Source organism: Ruditapes philippinarum, unplaced genomic scaffold (genome assembly GCF_026571515.1).
Source record: "Ruditapes philippinarum isolate M1 unplaced genomic scaffold, ASM2657151v2 ctg6724_1_1_1_1, whole genome shotgun sequence".
Taxonomy (NCBI): domain Eukaryota; kingdom Metazoa; phylum Mollusca; class Bivalvia; order Venerida; family Veneridae; genus Ruditapes; species Ruditapes philippinarum.
Genome location: NW_026861277.1, coordinates 20040 through 37444, shown reverse-complemented (window position 1 = coordinate 37444; position 17405 = coordinate 20040). Strand labels below are relative to the sequence as shown.

General features: G+C 31.8%; 4 protein-coding genes across 4 annotated transcripts in view; 1 reads left to right on the top strand and 3 right to left on the bottom strand.

Moving 5' to 3' along the window:
- The window catches only part of LOC132715143 (uncharacterized), a 62959-nt gene extending 60494 nt beyond the window's left edge, over positions 1 to 2465 (bottom strand). Inside the window, exons 1-3 of the mRNA XM_060698117.1 lie at positions 2408 to 2465; positions 1896 to 1969; positions 394 to 538 (exon numbers count right to left, since the gene is read on the bottom strand). Coding sequence (XP_060554100.1) covers positions 394 to 532 — 139 coding nt within the window. The 5' untranslated portion in view covers positions 533 to 538; positions 1896 to 1969; positions 2408 to 2465. The remainder of the gene's footprint in view (positions 1 to 393; positions 539 to 1895; positions 1970 to 2407) is intronic.
- An 876-nt stretch (positions 2466 to 3341) lies between these two features.
- Positions 3342 to 6792, bottom strand: LOC132715141 (uncharacterized). The gene is made up of 5 exons (XM_060698114.1): positions 6560 to 6792; positions 5885 to 6016; positions 5249 to 5395; positions 4517 to 4694; positions 3342 to 3697 (listed from the first exon to the last, which is right to left on the bottom strand). Exons 1-5 carry the CDS (start codon positions 6695 to 6697, stop codon positions 3594 to 3596), a joined length of 699 nt encoding a protein of 232 aa, XP_060554097.1. The 5' UTR covers positions 6698 to 6792; the 3' UTR covers positions 3342 to 3593.
- Positions 6755 to 9011, bottom strand: LOC132715142 (uncharacterized). Its single transcript, XM_060698116.1, has 5 exons — positions 8840 to 9011; positions 8429 to 8491; positions 7793 to 7909; positions 7281 to 7397; positions 6755 to 6890 (listed from the first exon to the last, which is right to left on the bottom strand). Exons 1-5 carry the CDS (start codon positions 8994 to 8996, stop codon positions 6778 to 6780), a joined length of 567 nt encoding a protein of 188 aa, XP_060554099.1. The 5' UTR covers positions 8997 to 9011; the 3' UTR covers positions 6755 to 6777.
- Positions 9012 to 9327: 316 nt separating this feature from the next.
- On the top strand, positions 9328 to 16624 carry LOC132715140 (uncharacterized). Its single transcript, XM_060698113.1, has 4 exons — positions 9328 to 9464; positions 10859 to 10960; positions 11516 to 11614; positions 12547 to 16624. Exons 2-4 carry the CDS (start codon positions 10933 to 10935, stop codon positions 14949 to 14951), a joined length of 2532 nt encoding a protein of 843 aa, XP_060554096.1. The 5' UTR covers positions 9328 to 9464; positions 10859 to 10932; the 3' UTR covers positions 14952 to 16624.
- The last annotated feature ends 781 nt before the right edge of the window (positions 16625 to 17405 follow it).

The window sequence follows — 17405 nt, the reverse complement described above, 5'->3', positions numbered from 1 at the left end:
GACGTAATGTTATTAGCGGTTCATTGATTTTAAAACAAAATGACTGTAAAAAAAAGTTTAAAAGAAAAAAACATAATCATGTTTTCAAAAAATTGTATATTAAATTAACAGAAAAAAAAGTTGCAAGCTGCGTTAAGCTCATGCATTTTAAAACTTTTTATGCAAGAAAACATTGCTAGTGCCATTTTTTTATTTTTCTTTATTATTATTTTTTTTTTTGTGTATTAATTTCTTGATACAATTATGACGTCACTATATGTGTACTGTATTTGCAATCCTTTATTATGTTTACTTTTTTCTGACTTCTCTTAATGTTTTAAAGAAATTATCAAAGAAACCTTAGCATTTATCAATTGCATGTTTCCGAGAGTTATATATTAATATGAAAATTACCACTTAGAGAAATGCGTTGAAGTTTTGGCATATTTATCTTTTTCTGTAAAACCATATACCAGAACATATCGGTTAGTTGATCGGCACCACTGAAGTTCAACACTGTAACTGCTGCAGCTTGTTCACTTTCAGTTCGCATATAATCCTGTAAAATAGAATATTAATTTACACACATATAATAATTATATCGCTTTAATACTAATATAGGAAAGTATTTCTCGGTTTTAAAAATTGCTTGGTCTCTTGTATGAAATTACATATGTATAAACAATGTACATTTGTATATATATTAATGTATACAATGTGAATTTGTACATGATTAATATATTTTACAAGTTATCCAGATCTAGTTATACAGATCTAGAATGATCAGAGAGAAGACTCAGGGCCTGAAAATGGCCACTTTAACCAGGTTGCAATTATTATCTTATACAATGGTAAGAAAGTGCAACTTCCCAGCATTTCTAGTGGAGAAAGAGTCATTAATATATTTATACAAGTTATACAAATCCAGAATGATCAGAGAGAAGACTGGGCCTGAAAATGGCCACTTTAACCAGGTGATCTCTATAATCAGGTTGCAATTATTCTCTTATACAATGGTAAGAAAGTGCAACTTCCCAGCATTTCTAGTGGAGGAAGAGTCCTCAGGTACATGATTGTACCTGATAAAAACCATCAATTTAATACTATAAGCTAGCTAAAATACCTCTGACACAAAAGCTTGCAAACCCATAGTGGTAATATACGAAGTTTATACAAACTGCTGGGACTTTTCAATAACTTTTGCATGACACAAGTAATAATTTTCCATAATATCAATAGAATTGGTGTGTTGTTTTCTTGCTCAAGTGATAATGATTTACAAGACAAGGCTCATGCCTTTATTGCTTTGCTCTGAAGCTTAATACTGGAAACATGTTTGCACAATACAAAATATGCATAAATCTACTGTAAGTTTTACCATTATGATATCTGATTAATCAATAAGCATATGGCACATTAGGACAGGGCTATGCATTTTTTTTTATTTCAGCGGCTCAAGCTAAAGTCCCTGTACTATTCATGATGTGCCCCAGTTAGAGTTATATTGACAAACCTTTATTGCTCATCCTTTACACTTCAGAGGTTACACAACAAAATAGAAAAAGTGATGATAACAATTTTTTTTTGAAACAATGAAATAGTAGATAAAAAACAATGGGTTTCGTCAAAAACATATTTAAGTGTTATAGAACTGTTTATAGCTATGAAAATCATGTTCTTTTTATTTTGATCTTTTGACGCTTTTCAAGGACACTTTTTAACTTTTCATGCTATTGTTTTCATTGTTTTTCCAATGATAAAATTCTCTTAATCACAATTCCATGATTTGTTAGATACAACACTTTCTGTGATTTTTTCCAGGTCTTTATGAATAAGTAAAAGATGCTCTGAATCAGTGACTTTAACTTAACTCAGTTATGGAGTCAGTTTTCTGAAAGGATAATAAAGAAACTTACGAGTGTTGATATAAGAGGTAGAGAACGACGTGAGCTGCCAGCTCCTTCTAGAAGACCCTCTCGGGTTAGTTCAGCTTCAAATAAAAAATAAATTCAATCGTAACTTTCTATAACACATTCACAGACTGATCATGATATTATAACATAAAAAAAATGCTGAATTAAAAAAGAAACAAGCTGTTTTGATTTCTCAAAGGGTATGTTAAAGATACTGCATTTCGCATTGAATCTACAATGTAAATCTATACCGAAAAAGTGACACTCAAACTTCATTTAAGTCATTCATCTATTAAAATCCCTGTCTGAAAGAGCAACACGTGGTCCTTTGAGCAGGGTGTTTACAGTATTTATTCTTCATAAGAACACAGTCTTTAATTGGCAAAATTAAAATGTAAATATTAATAAGGAACAAATACAGTTGACAGAAGTGTATTATGTCAGAAAGTTTGAATTTCAAGCACTTTTCATGCTGCTTTACTACAAATAATTCAAAAGACATTACAAAAACCTACCTTCTTCAGTGCCGTAATTTTTCAGACTTTCTTTTTGTCTCAGTAGAACTGACGGTGATAGAATGCCCTTGCCAAAATAAGTGCACATAACGCAGGTTAAACATATAAATTGCGAACATCAAAGTGTTTGTTAAACGTTCATTTAACATGTTTGGTATTGGCACTGCGTTTTTTATATTTACTTTTTGCAAATAAAAAACACACTTTAACAACCTTTTTTAAAAGATATTACTGCCCAGTAAGTGCGCAAAATGTACTTTAAAAGTTTATTTTTTCATAATAAAAATAAACTTATTGAAAATGCACTTAAGTGTGCTAAAAGTTTGTGGTATTGGCACTGCGTTTTTTCTGCATTTAAAGTGAATTTTTCAACAAGTATGTTTTTAATACACTTAAGTGTATTTTTTAAGTACATTTCTTTTGTTCGTTTTATGTGTATTTCTAAGTATGTTTTAATTGTGCTAAAAGTACATTTTTTGTTCGCTTTAAGTGTATTTTTTCAACAAGTATGTTTAACTGTGCTAAAAATGGACTTTTTAAAGTTCATTTTTTATGCACTAAAAATGTGTTTTTATATTGAAAAAAAAATGCACTAAATGTGTATTTATCAATAAAAAAGTTCATTTTTCCTGCACTAAATCTGTATTTTTTCTGCGCTTAATGCACATTTTTTATTATCAAAAAGTGTATATTATCTTTGTTAAATGTTCGCTTTTAACAGTAAATGTATGTTTTGTTTTTTTTTAAAACAAAAATCTGTAATTTTTTGCTTTGGCATATTATTTAATATAGAAGGTAAATTTTACATACCATGCTTTCCACAAACCTTGAAGATGAAAATATGCATTTTCAATCACACCAAAAGTAAGCACTGTTTACATAAATTACTTTCAAGCTGTAAGGTGACAAGACAAGTTATTAAGGACAAAAACTATTTCATGAATTTTTACTAAACAAATTTATTAATTTTAACTGAACAAGATTTTTTTTAAACAAAATAACAGAACAATATAAATTAAATAAAATCTACTCTACATTTGCATTCAGTTATATAGCACATATTTACAGCACTTTCTTGGTTTTCAGTTTATTCCGCACTTAAATTAAATAATGAAATCTTGAATATTTGCATTTAGTCATATATCACATATTTACACTTTTAACAGCACTTATTTTGTCATTTTGTTTATTCGGCATTTCCTGAATACATGGCACAAAGTCTTCTTAATGCACTTCGCATTTTATTTTCCACTTCCTGCACTGGAACCTCCAGTTTCCTTGAGAGGACATCTAAACAAAGAAGAAAAGTGGCAATAAAAAACAAGTATAATAAATGGCTGAACATCATCCTATTTTATACATGTATAAATAAATAAATATCAGGGCTCATTGCAAGGGAGTCCGCACAAATTTTCTGCATTGTATCCCCATTTCGTCTTTTGAAAGATCAAAGAAAAAATCAACTTTACGGAAAAAAATGTATTAATCACCAGCGATTATTGCGCAGTGATTCTGCTTGGAGAGTAATAAACACCCATTTTCTGTTTTTTAATTTGGAAAATTACTAGAATTCATGATGACAGACATTGATAAAATAATTTGTAAGACAACATGGTTATTTCGTTTATGAATTTGTTTAAACGTGTAACCGTGTGCGGGGGTGGGGGGGGGGGGGGTCATAAATCAACAGTGCTCATCTAGAGGCTAGATGAATGTGACTCCCAGAATTGTAGAGTTAGCCAATGACAACAAAAAAGCATTCCATGCATATTTATGTACAGTTTATCAATAGCTTTATTTAAATAAAGTTTCAGTTCTGGGAGAGCATTTGATTTGTATTCGTGACACCACAGGTTAGATCATTAGAATAATTTCCTTAATTATTGATCTCATTTACTGAGAATTATGGCAATTTGTTTCTAACTGTTTTAATCAGAAATCATCGAGGATCAGTAGCCCAATTTTTCTAGAGAAATGGGTGATTACTGTTTAAATATCAACTTGGTGGACAGCCAGTTAGAGAAGGAACACTGAGGCATGATCAAAAAAGTAAACAGAATATTAATCAAACTATGGAAACATTTTTAAAACTCATGAACTTTTTTTTACCAATGATTGCATTTCTCCTGTCTTCAGGAAGCCCTGGTCTTGGATTTGGGACCTTGCTCGTTGCCTGACCCTTCATTGAGCAACCAACTAGCTCTGCAGTTGAAAACATTCCCCTCATGGCCTTTGTTATAGCTTTTACAAGCCGTTTCTCCTCACCAACAATCATCATCACTTGTTGCTGGAAATACAGGGTAGGACTATATTTACATCAAATATCAAAAACAATTTGACGAAGTCAAATTTTAATATATCGCTCTTGTTTAACCTTTTAGGAAACTTGACTTTGAACAGCAGCAATATGTCGAATGACATTAAAATACTTAGGCAGATCTTTTCACAGGGTTACCAATAAACTATCTGACCAAAGGGCATGCTTATTTTACCTAATTCTTTGACGAACATTCCCAAATTTTAACAAAAATATCAGATGACTTTTGAAAACAATAGTCGCTTATATGCACACTTATTTACACTAATATTTATTTTTAATACAGAATGAAGACAAAATCAATGCTTAAAAAAGAATTGAAATAAATTTTAAAAAACAACAAGTTTTATTCCGATTAATGAAAAAAGTCTAAATTTATCATGAACTGATTTTTTCCAAACTGGTTGATGCATTTTTCTCAAAATTGTCAGTGAACAACCTGCCTATTATTTTTTTTCAAAACATGTATTTCAAATTTTTACTCTTATCTTAAAACCATCTACATATTTGTATATCAATCTTACATGTAAGGAAGATGTTGGTATATTGTCCGGAGTAATTGGTCTCTGTGCTGGTCTCTGTGCTGGTCTCTGTGCTACTTCTTGCACCTGCTTTGGTACATTGAGGTTAACAGTATGTGACTGGTTAAGTTTCAGCATCATGTCATCTAACTGAAAAATACAAATGCCATAAAAATCATTTACTTAACCTGTAGTATAACATATAAATATTAAATGTCTGAATTTCCACAGAAGTGAAACAATGCCTCCATAGCACTTTGAATGTCAGTGTTTAAAATTTTACAGCAAGCTATTATAGTCAACAATGCCATTTCATTGTGAATATGTTTACAAAATAAGCACAGCAAAATTCTCTTAAGTGACAGGTTAATTAGCCTTTAATTGCCTAATGTTTATAACTGAAAGAGCGAGAACAAGGAGACAACTAACTTCTTGAAACCATCCTTATTCTAGACTTTATAGAATTTTAAAATATACTAGACTTTATAGATTTTAACATTGTACTTCAACTCAGTTGAACTGCAGCCAGAATTACTATATTGTAGTAAGGATGTCTTTGACTGTGTATGTTATGTCTTGCTGAATGAATGCAGCTTATTAGAAAGTTGTATTGAGCTCATTTAACTTAGATTTCTTTACCTTTGAACGGAAAGACTGTATGTCCCTTTCTAACTGTTGAATTTTCCTGCAGCAGTGGTGACATGAATTGTTTGATGGAGAGTCTCCGTCATACAGTGGCTCCATTAAATCAGACAGGTAACTCTGGGGCATCTATAAACAAAAAAAATTCAAACATGTCTCAATTCAAAAAATTCAATGTATTGTAAAAGTGGAAGAATACTAGTTTCTTTACCAATAACTGTGTACAAATCAGAGAACAGATAAGCCTATGATATTCGTATTAAAAATTTAGGTTGTTTTCTTAACACTTACAACAAGTTTTCAATTAATTCCTAAAAAAAAGCAAGAATGAAGAAATTGAATATTTTGCACTGATATTAATACTATGAAAAGCAGTTTTCATACATGAATTAGGAAATGGATATCAGTTGTAGAATGTGCAGGCAATATAGGGCCGGCAAAGTCTGACTTTGTCACACTTGAAGCATTTCTTTGCTTGATCACTCAACATTTATATGAATTATGAATTGTCAACTTGTACTTATTCATGCAGGCTTTGTGACAACCTGGCAATATATTATTAAGACAATTGCTTTTGCCAACTCTGTTAATATGTAGAAAGCTTGTTTGCTAGATAACATTGTCCTTTACCATATGTTATACAACTGCAATACTGTTTAAAATAGCACTTACTTGCTGCTGTGTGTTAAGGTTGAAGTAAGTTGGTTGAGTTTCTATGCTTGGTTCACTAGCAGTGGCACAAGTAACTGGTACAATCTGAACAGGGGGTTGTGGTTGAAATCCAAAGTATTGGGATGACTGAGAAACCATAGCTGGGGGTGCATGTAGTATTAGCAGTAGATGTATTCGACAAGGAAATGAAGATGGTGTAGACTGAGGTAGACTGATGGCTAGTGGAAACAATGCCTGTGGTTTATGAGCGGCAAACTAGGGACAGCTGAGGGGTTGAGCACAGGTTGGCATGCTGGTCGTCTTTTTTTCAATACTTCCATGGCACGTTGATCTGCAAAAAGTGTGGTTGCAATTTAAAAATATAGAACAGTAATGTTTACACTAAGCATGCTGTTTGAAATTCAAATTTGTCATAATCAAGCAAATTAATTGGAATTACTATTACAACCACATCATGAAATTCTGTATCATGTTTTGCAATCCAGTATTTTTAAGTCAAAACTTTTAGGTTAACCATATATATTTCAACATATTACATATATTACATTTTATATGAATATAATTGTTACATAAGATTGAAAGGGATTAGAAAGAAAGAAAGTTCCTCTCCCTTAAATCAAAAGCTTCTTTATACAATGTGATTATCATAGGCAAAGGTTGCTCATCATTTTTACAAAATGTATCAACATGGACTTTATGGTACCTCAATTTCACAACTAACCTGTTACAGACAACTCACTACTATCTAACTTTCTTTTGCCGTCATATGATGTGGAGCTAGGTTGGTCATCATTTGTTGACATAATCTCTGCTTGTTGATTTTGTCGCTTATTCGAATCTGAAAAGTAATGAAATGTAAGCAGGGTCCAGTATACTAAGGGCTACAGAAACGATTTCTGATTTAAACACAAGCTTTGTTTTCACGGCACAGAAATGTTGTTCAATTGTAAAATTCCCTAATTTCTGCTCTATAAGGCCTACAGCATTTCAAATACCTTACTAAGTAAAATTTAAGCAATAATATTTCACTCATGTTTTTTTCTGATGAATAAACCCGATAATGTTTTTACATAGGCTTACAGGATAACTTTGAAAAATCACTTTTGCTAATAATGATATTTTTCCATTTTCTTTGTTTCCTCAAGCATGATTACAATTTCCTTTTGTTTTTATGAAACTATAAGGCAGTCTAGAATTGACGAGAAGTTTTGTGAAAATTGTCTTTAAACTAACCTGATACTTTACTGCTGTCAGTCTTTTTTTGCTTGTTGCTTGTTGCTTTAACAGGTTCAACATCCTCTGATTCATTGATTGCTTCTGTTCTTGACTCTTGCTGTTGAGCGAGAAATCCTAAAGACACATTTAAAACATTGAAGACAACAGCATTTTAAGTAGAAAAATAAAATTAAATCAATATTAGGTAACAAACTTTTTGTTTAAAGTTGTTTCTTTGAGGAAGTTAACATTGGTGGTTCTTTGAGGACAGTTAACATTTGTGATTCTTTGCCTGTTTGTGTCTGAAATAATGCATGGAAGGACGACGGAGGTCTCCCTCTCAGTAAAGCTGGAATGTTGCCATATGACCTACAGACAGCGTGATGTAAAACACATAAACAGGAAAAATATGTTAACTTATTCAGTTATTCCATTGAATTCAATTTCTTTATTAAAATCATTTTTTCTTTTCACAGTTATATTAATTATTCACCTTAATAAAAAACTGTATTAACTATTATTGTCAAAATTTTAGAGACCTATCCCCTGCATTTGATAGGTATGGTGCAATATACAGTCTTTCACAAGTTTTATGTACTTTTTATCTGGGGATTCCATATTTATTTCAAGACAATCTACTTTCTTAAAACTTACTAGCCAGGGTATTCTCAAATCCAGGATCTTCAAGCTTTTTCTTCAGGGCCTGCCTGTCAGTATCTGTAAACAGATTTACAATTTATTTATATTTCTTTCCACAAATATTCACGTTGTAAAGGCTTAAATATTTGATTGGCCAACCTTCTGAGATTTTGATTACATACTGAAGTATATTTTAAATAAATAAAGGCTCTGTGAAGGCATGTAGACACATGGACATGGTGTTGATTTTAGTACGGGACTGGCCGGTCAAAAATTGAGTTTCTAGTAGATAAACAATGGCTTGAACCACACAAAATCAAAATAAATTATCAGACATTAACACAATTATTAATTTGTAGTAAATATTCATATTACAGCGCATTTTATATAATCTGATTTGACCTAAAATAAAAGACTCGCGAATACCTATCTCAAAGATGACTGCAGCGTAGATTTTCCCAGCAAATCTGGCTGAAACATGGTCTCCAACCTTGTAATCTTCTACCTCTTTGCGTGGTTTCAATACGGATCTCAGAGAAATGATGGACCATTTCTTATCTTCCCAAATAATTGTAGCAAACATGTTTTCTTGAAAAATTTTGTGTTGTGTTTATGCCCCGAGTTCAAAGTTGAAAAGTCAAAGTGCGCGCATTTTCAAGTGACCAATGAAAACGTCCAAAAACTCTCGGTAATTTCCGACAACCTGCCGGATGTGGTCGAAAAGGTACGATTAGATTTTTTTTTTATTATTATTTTAATTATTTTTACAATACCCTTTCAAATTAAATTTCTTTAAAAATGATATTGTTTTCTTATTAAATCAAATAAAAGTTCGCATTAATTTCGCCTCACGCGAAATACTTTTAAGTCACGTGATAGGTCACGTGATATGCGAAGGTCGTCGCCATTTTCCTAAAGAAATCAAAACGGCGGATGTGACAAATTGTAGATAAAATATCACTAAAGTTACAATTTATTAGCAAAAATTATATGCAAAGAAACATTGAATTTGATTTGCGGGATCTGTGAACATCGACTCAAGCTATATACCGTAAGATTTAATCTCCTGAAAACCAGTTTCCGTTCTCAATGCGTTTCGTACTTGTTTCGGGAAAAGAGTCAACTCGGCCCTATACCAACTCGGCACGGGTCAACTCGGCCCACTTTACAAAAATATATAGGCCTATAACGTATTTACTTTGCTTTGCATGTTGTTAAGGTAAATGAAAAATAAGAAATATCTTATTATATGATTATACATTGTACCTCTGCTGAAATAAAGTATATTTAGAAAAAAAAGTTATTTATTTGTCTTGCTGATTCGATAAAATTAATATAGACACAAGCACGATTATCGAACCTGGGAAGAAAAAATATGAACAGATTGATAAAATAACTTCATATTTTTCTTCCCAGGTCCGATCCTTGTGCCGGTGAATATAGATATAATAAAAGTGTGTTTCCGTAGATGTTTTTTGTGAGTAAAGTAATTTTCAAAAAGTTATGAAACAAAAACGTGTTTACTTAATAGCATAAGCTTTTAATTAATTGCAGGTGGTCACTAATTAAATTTGAATGAATGAGTCAATCATAATTATCACCTAATTAATCGGTATCTTTAACATACAAATTGATTGATAATAATAGCCCGTGACAATAGGAGTCCTTTGATGTCCTTTACCCATTTTTAAAAGTGGGCCGAGTTGACCCGTGCCGAGTTGGAATAGGGCCGAGCTGACTCGGGGGCCGAGTATGTTTTAGGGCCGAGCTGACCCGGATTCCTTGTTTCGCACTTGCCTTGATTTACGGCGAAAACAAATATATTTTAAATAGCTTTTCGGAATCTGCTCTTGTCGTAACACACATGCTAATTATATACAAGTAGTTATTCAATTTGAATCCTTTTTGTATCAATACCCTTATGGTGATATAAAATAGAAAGAAAATGTATTTTATGAGTTCTTAGATTATGCATGTTACATGTATGCGCATTGTTGGTCCAAAAAATATATACTAGCTTATGTTTTGTGAAATGATTTATATATACTGGATATATATACCGACAATAAATTATATTTTATTTAATTTGTATGAGAGCAATGGTTTTCACCATGCATAGGAGAGGCCAATAAAAGGCCTCTTGAGGTTCTTCCAAGTAGAAATATTAATAAATTCTTGCAGTTTTCTCCAAAAAAATCAGAGAATACACAAGTTTTAATACTTCCCAAATAAGCAATTGTAGTGAAGACCTCTTTCCAATTGAGAAAAATCATGTCCTGTGCTAAGCTGAGTTCTGATTCGAGTCTCTTAAGCCACTTATTGTGATGGTGATGTTAATTCTTTTTCTATTAAGAGAAGTTATTTTGTTCACTTACATGTGTGCTGATTTTTAGAATTGTGAAAGAAAATGAACATAATATTAACTGTATGTATATTTTACTTCAGGATGAGCCAAACATTATGGAAAGCCCTATGGAAAAGATTGTTGTTTGATGATGATTTAGGTTCTTGGTTGTAAAATGGCCAGCATCCAATTGCCATTTTCAGGTAAGATATTGTTAAACTTAAACATAATGCAGTCAATGAATTTAAGGTTTTGAATTTACTAGCCCGAATTCCCGTTTTAAATTTTGTCCACTATATATTTAACTAAATTTTACTAAAATTTTCAGTGGCCCGAACTATTTTTCACTGGCCATGGGAGCTACTGGACCAGTGCTAAATTCGATGACTGGTTATGAAACTACTTTGTTTTTATGAATTTTTTGTTTGTATATTACATGATTTTAAAATGTGCTTACAAACACTTCAATCATTAGGGGATCACTAATTTATCCAAAAAAAAAAAATGTTTATTACAATAGAGCAAATAGAATGTACTGAAGTACATCATAACTGACTACAGTATGAGAATTCAATGTGAAAACTGTTAAAAGATAAGTGATTTATTTGTCAATGAGCTCATTTAAGTTGTTTGACAACATTTGATTATTTGTTAACAATAAATAATAAACTGATAGCCTGAAAGAGGAATATTTATCAGTTTGAAACAAAAATGTCTTGCTGCAGGCTGCTTTACATAATTGTTGTTGTTTTTTTCAGACACAGAGTGGACTTGTCATGTGTGTGGATTACAACTGTCTAGAAAGCAACGTCTTTTATCTCATTACGAGGCAATTCACCCAGAAGAGCCTTTGCCAGGTGAATATTTTAAATTCATTAAATTTTGTTTATAGATAAGGTATTAGATCCTAAGATAACTCATATTGCTTGGATGAATGCAGTGATTTTCAACATTTTTTTTGCATTCCAGGTCAAATCAATTTCACTAACCATTAAACTTAAAGTACATTTTATCAGTAATTTGGTTTATTTCAAACTGTTGAATGAATAAAATGGAAGACCTGTAATGTTAAATGATGAGTGTTGGAATATTTGATATGCAAATAATTACTGATAGAAATATTGTTTAGTCAGTTTGATTTCTGGTTTCCTTTTTTGAAAACTTGATGCACCTCTTAAATAGGCCATTTATTTTAATTCAAATTGAAAAGTAATGAGATCTAATGGAAAGTTGGTAGTTTGACTTTAATATTCTTTGTTATCACTGCTAATAAATGCTGCTTTAAGTTTGAACAATAATACAAGAAAATAAAAAGGAAAAAAATGATGATCTTGCATCAATTTAATATGATTCCTTTTCTTTTTCATGGTTTCTTGTACCATTGTTTCTTGTACCATCATCAAAGGCTACGGTCAAAAACAAATTAAAGGGGTTTATATGGGCCAAAAATAAATACATTACAGTTAGATATTAAATATTGTCACTTCTGAAAAGCTGCATGTATATCAAGAATGGACATGGCATCCTTTGATAGATTATATGTTTATTTTTTAGAAATTGAGTTTCTTTGATACTAAAAAAAAGTCTGGGGAAGGTAAAGTATTAGAAGACAAACTGTATATTAATGCCACAAAGCATGTTCATATTAAAGATAGGGGGTCTTTATAGGATTCATATTTGAACTTAATTTTTGCAAAACCTACAAGCAAATGTTTTGATCAGTCTTGTTCAAGTGACAGTATTATACTTATTTGTTTTTGTAAATGTTGTTTTTGTTGTTGTTTTTCAGAGTTGTTACAGTATGTGCGAAAAAGATACAAACAGTATGAGCTTGATGAAACAGTACCTGTACCTAAACGGACAAAATTCAGGAGGAAAAAAGAATTGTCAGGTGATTCTGGCATGTGCAGTGTTTCATATGAGTCAGAGAAAGTTATGACAGCACTTTCTGAAATAACAAATGAAGAAAATATTGAATGTGACTACACCGAGCAGGTTAATTCTAACATGTGCAACCCATTTCACAATGAACTTGATACAAGTGAATGCGTCTCTACAGATCAGTTGTGTTCCAATGTTTTTACTGAACAAACAAATGCATGTATTTCCTCTGAAATTATGAATGACACAGATGAGCTTATAAAGCAAAATAGTGATGCAAGTGTTACAGAGAAATGCATGGCTATCTTAGCATTTGCCACAAAAATGAAACTAACTAGCTGTGGAACTGATCAGCTTATGAAACTTATAAAGTTATTTTCAAATGGAGACTCTTTGCAAGACTTAAATGGTGTCAGCCTTAAGAACATTTTTGACGGCATAGACATTAGAGAACATCGTTATTGTCAGACCTGTAATTTAAGTGATGTTGAATGTAGATGCACTGATATGCAAAAAATAAGTCACTTTGCAACAGCACCAATAGTTAACCAGTTGAAAGAGATTTTAATGAGACCAGGGATCTCAGACTGTTTAGAAGACATCAGTGTTATCAAATTAATGATGAATACCGATGGAGTTCCGCTTTACAGCTCATCTTCTGTTAGTTTGTGGCCAGTATATCTGGTGATAAACAACCTACCATCACATATTAAATTCAGGAAAGAAAACATGATTATTTGGGGTCTATGGCAGGGACGTGGTAAACCAAACTTCCACACCTACTTTAGCCCATTAGTAGCAGAGCTGAATAATCTATGGACAAACGGTATACATGTATTTCAAGAGGAACAAATAATTAATGTTAAGCTTACCATTGCAACGATGGACCTCCAGGCTAAGGCTTATGTCATGGCTATGAATCAGCACAATGGTGAATATGGTTGTGTGTCATGTGAGCATTCAGGCTCCGTCTGTAAACAAGGGAAAGGTTATGCACGTGGTTATTCCCCTTCATTTCAGCACCCTCCACCTACAAGAACCACTGAATCTGTTTTGTCCAATGCTCAAGAGGTCATTGCGTCACAGACAAGAAAACCCGTGAAAGGTATCAAAGGTGTTTCTGTTCTTTTTGAAATAGACTATCTTGACCCAGTTGATGCTGTAGTACCAGACTATATGCATGGAGTACTTTTAGGGACAACCAAAAAACTTTTGTCTTTATGGTTTAACAAAGAACACTCTAAAAAGGCCTACTACCTCGGAAAGAACATGAGAGATATAAATAATAGGCTCATGGCAATGAAACCAACCGATGCACTTTCGAGACTGCCAAGGAAAGTAGAGACAGTTACTCACTGGAAAGCATCAGAACTTGAAAACTGGTTACTTTTCTATGCAGTGCCTTGTTTAAAGGGAATTTTACCAGAACAGTACTTCCACAATTTGTGCTGCCTTATTGGTGGAATATACATTCTTTTGACTGAAAACCCATCTGATGAAGAATTAGATAGAGCCGAAAAACAGTTGAAAGATTTTTACGTGTCTTTTGAAATACACTACGGTACAAGTAATTGTGGCATGAATGTCCATAATATTGGCTGCCATTTGGTAGATTATGTGCGGCAGCATGGTCCCATGTGGGGTTGGTCGTGCTTCCCTTTTGAAGACATGAATGGATTATTAGTCAGATCGGCACATGGGACTGGACAAGTTTGCAAGCAACTCCTCAGATATTTATTGACCCATAAGAAACTGCATGCTGAAGCAAACTTTATGCAAAGTGACTCCCTAAAAAAGTTCACTAAAGATATGTTGACTGTGGGAAAACGATCTGGAAACTATCAAGAGGCTGCTAATTGCAGGATTATGGGTAAAACGTTCCCTGGTGAAATTCCAAGAGAAATAAAAGAAGCTATAGCAGCAAACATAGACTTAAATGTGGACGATTGTTTGTTTTTAAAAGCTAGAAGAGTCCATGTAAATGATAACACTGTTCATTCCATAGAATATAAAAGGGTTCAGAAACGAATTTGCTATGGGGTATTAATACAAACCGATCAGGAACATATTTTGAGTACAGTACAATACTTTGTACATGAATCTAAGAGTGGCAGGTGCTATGCAGTTGTAAGTCCTATGGAAATACTTAGTGCTATATCTGAAAATGTACCTCACATTGTAAGTGTTGAAGAAAGTGAGAGAAGACTCTGTTATCCAGTAGAAAATATTTCAGAGAAAGTGATGTTTATGCAAGGAAATACAGACCACCTTTGTATGGCTAGACTTCCCAACCTTTATAAGCACACAATGTAAAACAATTCAAAAGGTTATAGACAGTGAGTAATAGTCCGTGTGCCACTTCTGACATTGAATTTAAAGTCTAGTCTAAATGGGAATAGTGCTTATTTTGTTGATTTTAATGCTGTAAGGGATCACTAGTTATCCAGATATTGTCATCGCAGTATTATGTCAATAATGTCTTAATTAATTACAAAAAAAAACACAAAAGTTATATCTTAATGAAATACTTTAAACAACTGTATATAATTATATTCAAACATAAGGAGATAATGAACCTTTTAAAAATTCTAAGCATTAAATGTTTGAAACCATTTGCAAATGGCATTTCAATGCTATTTATGATAAACATTTTCCATTAAGTAGTCGGACATTTACTTCACCTTTTATAAAAGCTGCAAGCTTTTAATTGGTTGGATATCAATGAGTTGAAATCATGGTTAAGAAACTTACTGTTAGCAGTTAGTAAGAAGTGTATCATATGTTATCATATAATAGATAACAAACAAAAGCTGGGCAGACAGCCGAGATCCGAACCACTTGTCTTTGGATAGCAATTTCAGTATGCTATCGCTACATTATCACAACCCAGCTTCTTTGTATGAAGGTTTTGATATTTAGTTGTTGTTATATATTGTTATATTTTTGTTGTTGCTTGTGTGTTGTTTTTTTTAATATTTGTGACACCATCTTGAGTGTTTTACTTATTTGCATAATATTCTTAAATATAAACTCCTTTCCATAAGGCCAGGGCTCTCGACTGGGCCAAAGTCTATGAAGGGGTGGGGGGGATATTTCAAATGATTTTCAAAAATTTTTCATTTAAGGGGGAAGGGGGAATTTCAAAAGAAGAAAAATAAATAATTCATTAAAAAAAGCGCAAACAAGATTCATTTAACAAACTTATCAACAATAGGCTGCTGTCATGAAATATTTTAGTTATTTCCAATGAAATTGAATACATCTTTGATACTTTGTATAAAAATTCAACTTAACATACTGATCCTTGAAACATGGCTGTTAAATACAATTTTCAACATGTTCAAAGGGGATATTTTTTGCTTTTTAGGGGAGAAAAAAACACACTTTAAAGGGGAGAATGAGGCCAATATTTGGCTCCAAATTTTACCAAACATGAGCCCTGAAGGCTATTATCAAAACACTGCCCATATATGAATATTATGAAAAAAAGTATTGAGAATCATGTTATATCAATAAAATCAGTGCATGTTTTTACAATGACATTTTGTTGGTTTATTTAACCATTTAAAGAATTCTGAATTTAATTATTAAATGTATATGCATTTTTATATAATTTCTGTGACATTTATTGAAGGGACTCCACTGAGGTTTTTTTGACATGACAGTAACTGGAAATATATTTGACATTTTCGTATCTTATACTGCAGGTCTATACCAATAAATTGGGGACAGAATTTCAAATTATTTGCTTACTTAGTTTTCAAGAAAATATGTATTGTGAATATGACCTTTAAATGAAGTGATGATATTAATGCTTTTTTTCATCTAAGTTGGGCTAAATATTGCAATGAAAAATGACTTTAAATTTATTTCTTAGTAAAGCTATGATTTGTTTAACATTATTTAACTTTTATGTCATGTTTTGTTTTAAGTGCCCCAGTTGTTTTATAAAGTTTTTAAGAATTTTAAATCAGACCTTTGGCCCCTTGGGGGAGTTCATTAACGAAACTTACAATAAAAGAAAATTTTATGAATATTTTGGGTTTCTTTTATTTTAACCCGCAGAAAAATCTAATTTCTGTTAAAACTGCAAATATTGATTTTTTCATATATAAAAAATTAGAGCAAAAAAAAACATTTAAAAGTTGCCAGTCTTTTTTCTTTTTTTGGGTTACCAGGAAAAATTTTTTCTTTTTTAAAAAAATTAAAAGATTATTTAAAAAATTTAAAAATAAATTTTTTATAGATAAGTACCAGGTAAATTAACAATTTTTTTAGAAAATATTGGATTAGCAGAATGGAATAGAAACATCCATGCTATATTATAGCATGGATATTCATTTAATGAATAGACAATAGCAGTATTACAAAAGACTCACTTTTAAAAAAAGTTTACAAAAAGTGCATCTTTAAAACTTTATCAGTCCTGATAAATTTTGAAGTTCTTACACAGAAGACAAACTTTTAGCGAACTTTTCCAGGTAAAAGAACCACTTTAAGCAAAGCTTATTTTAAAAAGATGCACTTCTTACAGAAAAAGTAAACTTAAAACTCATTTATTTCAAACATGTCAGGAAAAAACATACTTCACACCAAAAAAGTCAACAATAAGTGTACTAATTGTGTGTTTTAAGTGTGCCATAAGTGTGCTTTTATAGCAAGTTCGTTTTTTTTTGGCAAGGGTATTACTGAGTGTATTAATATTTCTTGGACCAGGTAATAATGAATCATCAGCCTGCAAAAACAAACATATTAACACATGTTTTA

Coding starts and splice junctions, on each gene's coding strand:
- LOC132715141 (XM_060698114.1), bottom strand. CDS start 6,697: ATGGTTTCTCAGTCATCCCAATACTTTGGATTTCAACCACAACCCCCT. Junction 6,017..6,559: donor ACCTTAACACACAGCAGCAA/GTAAGTGCTATT, acceptor TTTTGTTTATAG/ATGCCCCAGAGTTACCTGTC. Junction 5,396..5,884: donor TACAGTCTTTCCGTTCAAAG/GTAAAGAAATCT, acceptor TGTATTTTTCAG/TTAGATGACATGATGCTGAA.
- LOC132715142 (XM_060698116.1), bottom strand. CDS start 8,996: ATGTTTGCTACAATTATTTGGGAAGATAAGAAATGGTCCATCATTTCT. Junction 8,492..8,839: donor TGCAGTCATCTTTGAGATAG/GTATTCGCGAGT, acceptor ATCTGTTTACAG/ATACTGACAGGCAGGCCCTG. Junction 6,891..7,280: donor TAGTGAGTTGTCTGTAACAG/GTTAGTTGTGAA, acceptor CACTTTTTGCAG/ATCAACGTGCCATGGAAGTA.
- LOC132715140 (XM_060698113.1), top strand. CDS start 10,933: ATGGCCAGCATCCAATTGCCATTTTCAG. Junction 10,961..11,515: donor CATCCAATTGCCATTTTCAG/GTAAGATATTGT, acceptor TGTTTTTTTCAG/ACACAGAGTGGACTTGTCAT. Junction 11,615..12,546: donor CCCAGAAGAGCCTTTGCCAG/GTGAATATTTTA, acceptor GTTGTTTTTCAG/AGTTGTTACAGTATGTGCGA.